The following is an 8,034-nucleotide window of genomic DNA, read 5'->3' on the forward strand; positions in this document are numbered from 1 at the left end:
TTCCAGTATGCTCTTGTCAAGGGTGCTCCTGTGACATTACAAAGAGGTAGAATGTGATGAATTCCTCTAGCAAACTTATTTAATTCTTAAATGAGTCTCAACTCTTCATATGAAGGAGTTAGAATCAAATCCTTATGTTGGATCCATTACCCTCTATAAGCAAGGCCTATTCAATGATTTTACATGTAGAGAAATAAAGACAAGTAAATATTTACACTACGGATGCGGTTGAAAATAGTGTTTTATTGGCTAGATCCAACTTTAAGAGGAGAATGTAGGGAAGGGAAATTCTAAGAAAAAAGACATGAAGAGATGAGATAGAATCTGTAAATACTGTAATGCTCTAGGTCACCTGAAGTATTCTTGCTTCAAAATACATGAATATCCTGACTGGTGGAAAGATTTGAAGAACTAGAAGGGAAAACCTAAGCAAAAACAAATGGCAGCCAACGTCGTTGCTGTTGCTAATACTCCTCTTGACGTGGGAGAAATTGACTGGAGCAAATTTACATTCTTGATTCAGCAAGAGATAGCTAAGTTTATAAAAGGCAAATGACCAATAGAGACAGAACAAGCCATGCTTGCTCATGGGATAGAATTTGTAAGTATATCCTCAGAAAATGCTATGTTCTCATTTAATAAAAATTTTCAATCCACCATGTGTAAGCACGCACATGTATTTTAACAAGGAATTGCTTCATGATCTACATGATATTGTTTTAAGCACCCTTGTATATTTGCCTTATGAAATTACAAAAATTGTGAAACAAGTTAGTAGTACTCTCTTACACCCTCGCATAACCTTGACAAATGTGTTTTATATTATCTTTTTTTATTACAACCTTCTATTTGTTAACAAACTTGTCAAAATCTCTAACCTGTTTTTTATCTTTTACCCTCAGTGTTATTTGATACAGGACCTAAAGAGTGCTAAAGTGCTTGCAGTTGGTAGACTATTTGGATCACTGTATAGCCTTGATAACTCATCCTTTAAAGCTGCAATTATAAACAAAACCAGTAACCAGATATGTGCCTCTGTTTCTTTACAAAGAGAAATGCTTATGCCTACTTTAAGAATTTGTAACAAGCTATCAAATTCTATTTCTTATAATAGTTTTTCAAAATTTGATAATAAAGATGAGTTTTCTACTCAGATTTGGCACTCTAAATTAGGTCATGCTTCTACTTCTACCATGAAGCACTTACATTTCATTAATTATCAGTTTTGTTAATTTATCCAACATTGTGACGTATGTCATATGGCTAAGCAACATAGGCTTTCCTTTCCCACTAGCAGCATAAAAATCACTCATACCTTTTTATTTAATTCACATGAACATATGGGGACCTTATAAAATGCAGACAAAAAACGGTGCTCAGTATATTTTAACTCTACTTGATGATTTCAGCAGGGGAATTTGAACTTTCCTACTACATCATAAATCTCAAACCAAAATCACTTTTAGCACCTTCAAAATGATCCAAACACAATTTCAGTACCCAATAAAAACAGTTCGGTCTAACAATGGGACTGAATTTGTAAATCAGCAATGTAAGAAAATGTTTACTTCTTTGGGTATTGCTCATCAAACCTTATGTTCTTACACCCCCCAACAAAATGGGATTATAGAGAGAGAAAACATAAACAATTATTAGAGATAGCCCGGGCCTTATTATTTCAATCCAATTTGCCTAAACATTTTTGGAGGGATGTCATTTTGACAGCCACTTATATCATAAACAAATTTCCCAGCTCAATCCTACAATGGAGAACCCCGTTCGAGATTATATATGGTTGTAAACTAGATTATAACCAACTTAAAACTTTTGGGTTTATATTTTATATCTAACAATTTGCTCTCTAGAGATAAGCTGGACACTAGATCCTTTTTAAATGCATTTTTTTGGGGTATTTAGCGCACAAGAAAGCTTATAAAGTCTATGACATACAACATTATCAGTTCCATTTTTTCCGAAATGTTATTTTTGATGAAAACTCATTCCCATTTCATTCAATTCGTTATGACTAAAAAGAAATTCCTTTGCTCAAGATTGATATTTCAGCTGATGCCCCTTTTTTTGATCCTAATTCCTCTCCTGTTCATGGTACTACTTCGACGCATGATTTTCATCCAAAGTCTTCACAATCTCCTCAAAACACTTTATCTTCTCCACATCTCCATAATTTCGTTCAACCACCTGTAACCAACATCAGACACAGAACCAAACCTGCTTGGATGAAATATTTTATTTGCCATTCTACCATCACAAATAGTATACCGACTGCATTGCACAAGTAGCCTCCAAGTTCGCCGATCGAAAGCCTCACACCTCCAACTTATCCATATCAAGTTTCTTCCAATTTTTCGTCTTCGTACATAAATTTTCTTACAAATATTACTAATATTGTATAACCATACTCTTATAAATAAGCCATCAAACATAAATAATAGGTTGCTGCTATGCAAAGGGAGATTGATGCCCTCGAAGCTAATGATACTTGAGAACTTACAACTTTTCCTGCTGATAAACATGTTATTGGGACAAAACGGGTATATAAAGTTAAATTTCTTTTAGATGGTAAAGTAGAACGTTTCAAGGCTTGTTTAGTAGCCAAATGATACAATCAAACAGAGGATATATATTCTTTTGAAAGTTTCTCCCCAATAGCTAAAACAGTCACAATCAGGTTCTTCTTTACACTTGCTGCTGCTAAAAATTGGTTTCTTCACTAGCTGGATATTATGTATTCCTTCATGGCACTCTTGATGAAGAAAGTTTGTCTTAAGTTTGCAGGCTAAAAAAGTCTTTGTATGGTCTCAAACAAATTTCACGACAATGGAACACTATTTTGATTGAGAAACTGCTACAGTTTGGTTTCATTGAATCAGAATACGATCACTGCTTATTTATAAAGCAATCTTCTGGTACATTCTTAGTTTTATTAATTTATGTTGGTGATGTCTTTATAACTGGAAGTTCTGAGTCTGCTATTTCAGCAATAAAGCAGTTTCTACATGATATCTTTACTATAAAAGATCTTGGTGAAGCAAAGTATTTTTTGAGCTTCAAACTAGCACGCTCTGAAAAAGGCATGTACATCACACAGCGAAAATATGTTATCGATATCCTTGCTGATATTAGTTTAACTGGATCCAGACCAGCTCTTACTCCTCTACCTAAGAACTTCAAAATTTACACCGAGTCAGATCCTTTTCCTGATCCTAAGCAGTATCATCGTCTTATTGGTCAATTATTGTATTTGAATTTTACAAGGTCAGATATCAGTTATGCAGTTAATTAACTTAACCAGTTTACAGAATCACCAACATGCATTCAATGGGATGTTGCTCTTCACGTTTGCAGATACCTCAAGGGCGCTCCTTCCACTGGATTATTTTATCTATCCTCAAATAATCTTCAACTGGTTGCTTGCTCAGATAGTGATTGGGCCTCTTATTGCAAAACCAGACGCAGCTTAACTGGCTATTGCATTTTTTTGGGCTCTTCACTTATTTTCTATAAAATAAAGAAACAAGACATCATTTATCGGTCTTCTTGTGAAGCTGAATAACGCAGCATGGCCAATACTATTAGTTAACTTATGTGGCTCTCTTATCTTTTCTCTAATCTTCAATTACATCTCCAACTTCCCATTCCCTTGTGTGTGACAATAAATTCGCCATGCATATCACCGCCAACTCCGTGTTCCATGAAAAAATAAAGTACATTGAGATTGATTGTCATATTGCTCGTAAAAAATATAAAGATGGATTTATTTTGCCGCAATACATTTCTAGTCATATACAACTTGCATATACAACTTACTGATATTTTCACTAAGTCTCTTAGCTCACCTCAATTCAATGTCATCACTTCCAAGTTGGGATCGCTTGAGCCTCATCAAACACCAACTTGAGAGGGGGATGTTATTTCTATGTTTTTAGTTTATGTTATATTTTCTTCTGGTTTTTTATATCATTCCATCATCACAATGCTCACATAGGAAGTTTGTTATTTTATAAAATGAGCTAGATATATTCTAGAAGCTGAGGTGTTTTCATTTTATTGAACTATTTTGTTATATTTTCTGATATATAATCACTCTCTCGAATGTAAAACATTCTCAAGATCAATAAGATTTTCTTCTATTTTTCTTTATCGATCAAATACTTTTCTTCAAGCTGTTTACAGCTTGTACATTATACCCTAACACTCTTCTAGAGTGATTCAACTCTTATGGGGGTGAGTTCTACCTTCATCACGAAAAAAAAATGTATGGGTATGGTTGATTCAGACTACTTGACTGCTCTAAGATGAAAATCTTATTTGAAAAAGTAATTTCCTAACAGTTTTGAAGTTTACTCATGAATGTATAGGGAGAGAGAGAACGACCATATCACGCATGATCCAGCTTATACAAATTCTCCGACAATACAAACTAGAAAACTGTATGTATCAGAAATTACACTTGGTATAAAAACCAAAAGATAAGTGAACTGATTGTGTTACAAGCAGGATATTGGATGAGCAAAAATATTTGTCTAACAGATGGGTAGTTAACCCAATCTGATAACAGATTAAAAAGAAGCTGAAAATATCCGACTTAAAACATAATTTATCTACTCTAACACGACCTTAATTTATCTTAATCTAATTTGCAAGTCCATCAATAAGGAGGCCAAAAGTTGTCAAAGTCCATGCAATTGTCCATGCTGATAAACCTGTTGCTAGGTCCATTTGCACTGTTTATTTCTGCCGCGTACACATTCTCCGCGGCAAAAGAAGTACTAGTACTATTCATCATGGAAGCTGCAGCAACGTCCTGTTGATTCACCGGTGGCGGCGGTTGCACTGGCCGCAGAACAGGCTGTGCCACGGTTGCCCCACCAAGATTCAGATTCAAGCCAGAAATGGTGAAGCATCCTCCTCCTCCAGGGTAATTTATATGGGATTGTATAGGTAGCTGGTTAGAAGATGCACAAGAAGTGCTTGAAGCACCTCTCAATACCCTTGAAAGCTCAGCCAGCTCTGCGTTGGTCTGCATGTAGCTTCTTCCCATTGGAAAGTGATGATAGTTTTCTGCTGCCTGCTGCATCACTGGCGGGATTACGCTTGTTCCCATTTCCAGATTGTAGGGATTTACAGATCTTGATTGACTTGTTGTTGGGTATTTTTTCACGCCAGCACTCTTTTGAAATACACGACAAACTACCCATTCATCCTGCTGAAAAAATATATGTCCCAACACGTGTTAGAGTTTATGGTCAATTTATATAACCTTAATTTCCTCGAGTCAAAAACAAACTCTCTACATTATAAAAAACAAAAGACTATATAGCTATTTATACGTTTAAACTTCCAGAAATTATGCACAATTTACCAAGAGGATCATTTTTTAAGGCTAGTGGGCGTAGTTTAATGATTTCTTGTTCATCTACCAGAGAGAGAAAAAAAAGATACATATCTTTATACATTCATTTCCATATTTAGATTGGTAATTAAACAGTATTGTCTCCATTGACGTAGAGGAAAGATCTCGCTGCGTATAGTTTTGTCTATTTGCTACTTATTCGCTTCATATAATTAGAACTTTTAATATGCATGTACGTAATGGCCTTCGGGTGATGATCTGATATATTATATTATATGTCTAAGTATGTACATATGCATATGGTAATTAACTCTTCAATTACTACTATATATATAGTTGCTCATTAATGTATTGACTGACACGAAGCATGACATGCGAAATCTTTTTAAGAATCTTTAACGGATCCTTAATTTGCCAATTTGAATTTAATATAATTCAACGAAGTAAGCCCTGATATGAATCAACTTATCATTGTTGATTCATTGTGTTTACTTTTGAAACGTTTTTCCTCAATAAAACCAAGACAAGCTAGCTAGTATAATCATTTATAATAATATATACAAATTAATTAAGCTGTACTCGACATAAATGCAATGATCCAGCAACAAAAAGACTTGTTTTTTTCTGTATATTCTACAACAGCAAAAGGATTGTGCTTCCTTAGTCAATAAATATTAATGACAACCAAATTAGATTTAATTCAATCTAACGACTTTCTTTCTCCACATATATATATTTATATGTATATATTATATATAGTGACCTGAAATGCACAGTATGAGAAGGGGGATGCTAAAGTTACCTTGGTAGTCCTGAAGGCAGATTTGGAATGAATACGATATTCATGCATGACCCAGTTGGTCTTCTCTCCTCTAGGAGCTCTCCCTCTGTAGAAAACTAGAGTCTTCTTCATTCCTACCAACTCTGATGTAACACTGTTGAAGATCTCCTTGTCCTTTCCAGTGGTCTTCCAGTACCCAGTGTTGGTGGCTCTATTTGTTCTAACCCCTGTTGGATACTTTCGATCTCTCAGGCTGAAGAAGTACCATTCTTTTTCTCCCATCTTTGCCTTCCCTGCACATTCACACAGCAAATATATGATATATCTAAGACATTTGTTTGTGATGGAAGCTTAAATTTTCATTAAATCACTGAAGTCATGACTGGTTAATGATGAGACTGCAATATTTAATGTACGATACTTTTGTTCAAACAAGAAAGCTAGATAAAGCGTGATAAGTACAGAAACAAGTTGGAGATGGAGATATATGTGCGCGTGTGTTTCGATGAGTAATCACCTGAAATCATTAAAATCACGGGTTAATGCACGGAAGCTTAAATTTTCATTAAATTCATTGAATTTTATGACTTGTTATTGATGATGAGACGACAATATTCACCATACTGTTTAGAAATTCATGTACTATTAAATTAAGTGGTAGAAAAGCACTAATTACACAATTTTACAGGAGTTCTTTAAATCATGTTAGAAACCTAGAAATTACGGGATAATTAAACAGAAACAAGTTGAAGGAGTATATGGGTAAATAAATATACAAAAAAAAAAAAAACTGAAATACCAAAAGTAGAAAGGACCATTTTCATTAAAGCTATACAATTAGTATTGTAAGTTATTTATGTATATGTATGTATATGTATACCTGGAAGGTCCCATGGCTCGGATTTGTTGAGATCAACATCAGCAATTGCCCTGCCTGTAAAAGTAGCATCTGAAATCTTGTTAACAAGATAAAAACTGATGAGTTCTTCATCTGTTGGATGGAAACGGAATCCTGGAGGTAAACTCTGATCTTCCTTTCTTTCACCTGCTTCCATTTTCTTTACCAGATTTTCTTTCTTTCCTATCTTGCTGTTGTTACTTTTCTGTACTACAACAACATGACACATAAAAATGAATTCCAAAAAAAAAAAAAAAAATCCCAGATATTCCAGAAATTTTTTTTGAAAAAGGGTATTGACAGAAAGAGGTTTCTGGTATTTAATTTGGTTCCCTAAGTAGCTGGGAAGAGAAGGAGAAGGACAAGGAAATAAAAGTTATCATTAGAAGGTAAATAAGTAAGTAGAGAGCTTACTTGCATGAAGAGGAAGAAAAGAAATATAAAGGTTTAATGTGATTGAAGGGGTGACTTGTGGGATTCTGTAACGCAGTTCGAATATGAAGGTAGCTAGCTAGGGTTTCTTGCACAACTAGAAATATATACGAGAAGAAATTGAGCTTCCGGCTGCTGCATGCCAAGAAAATAATTAGGAGAGACTGTGTGTGTTTGAAGCTCTCACCTAACATGGACCTTCGCATTCAAGGTACAAATTAATTAACCCTTTTTAATACTATGTGCTGTCACTCAAGAAATCCTTCTTTTGTCTTCCATATTGTATTACGCATTTTCTTATGACTTGTACTTGCTGTTGTATATATATATACACCCATATATGTATTAATTTGCTTACTTCTGAGTATTTGTGTGTATGTGTGTGTATATATATATATATATAATATGTAATTATCTATAAAAATTTTCATAATTTTCACGTTCTTAATTATTTTCGCATAAATTCTTGTCTACTATTTACGAATTAATACATAAAAATTTATAACTTTTCCTCAAAATATAATGAACTGACAAATGTTATAAATAAAA

The 8,034-nt window shown here is 34.1% G+C and overlaps 1 protein-coding gene across 4 annotated transcripts; it reads right to left on the reverse strand.

Moving 5' to 3' along the window:
- Positions 1-4,399: 4,399 nt before the first annotated feature.
- Positions 4,400-7,619, reverse strand: NAC038 (NAC domain containing protein 38). 4 transcript variants are annotated; one of them, XM_088206960.1, is made up of 4 exons: positions 7,468-7,619; positions 7,036-7,263; positions 6,177-6,448; positions 4,400-5,227 (listed from the first exon to the last, which is right to left on the reverse strand). In XM_088206960.1, exons 2-4 carry the CDS (start codon positions 7,208-7,210, stop codon positions 4,670-4,672), a joined length of 1,005 nt encoding a protein of 334 aa, XP_088063086.1. In that variant the 5' UTR covers positions 7,211-7,263; positions 7,468-7,619; the 3' UTR covers positions 4,400-4,669. The 4 variants fall into 4 exon arrangements, with proteins under 4 accessions (XP_088063086.1, XP_088063085.1, XP_088063084.1 ...); XM_088206959.1 differs by having other exon boundaries at positions 7,036-7,258; positions 7,468-7,618; XM_088206958.1 differs by lacking the exon at positions 7,468-7,619 and having other exon boundaries at positions 4,400-5,224; positions 7,036-7,461.
- Positions 7,620-8,034: the final 415 nt, after the last annotated feature.

Source organism: Carica papaya, chromosome 7, assembly GCF_054855325.1.
Source record: "Carica papaya isolate Zhongbai chromosome 7, ASM5485532v1, whole genome shotgun sequence".
In the NCBI taxonomy this organism is placed as follows: domain Eukaryota; kingdom Viridiplantae; phylum Streptophyta; class Magnoliopsida; order Brassicales; family Caricaceae; genus Carica; species Carica papaya.

Bases quoted from the DNA above. Each gene is read 5' to 3' on its own strand.
- NAC038 (XM_022056976.2), bottom strand. From the start codon at position 7,282: ATGTGTCATGTTGTTGTAGTACAGAAAAGTAACAACAGCAAGATAGGA. The intron at 6,449-7,035 runs GTATACATATAC...GTGAATGTGCAG, and splicing joins CGAGCCATGGGACCTTCCAG to GGAAGGCAAAGATGGGAGAA. The intron at 5,228-6,176 runs GTAACTTTAGCA...ATATTTTTTCAG, and splicing joins CTGCCTTCAGGACTACCAAG to CAGGATGAATGGGTAGTTTG.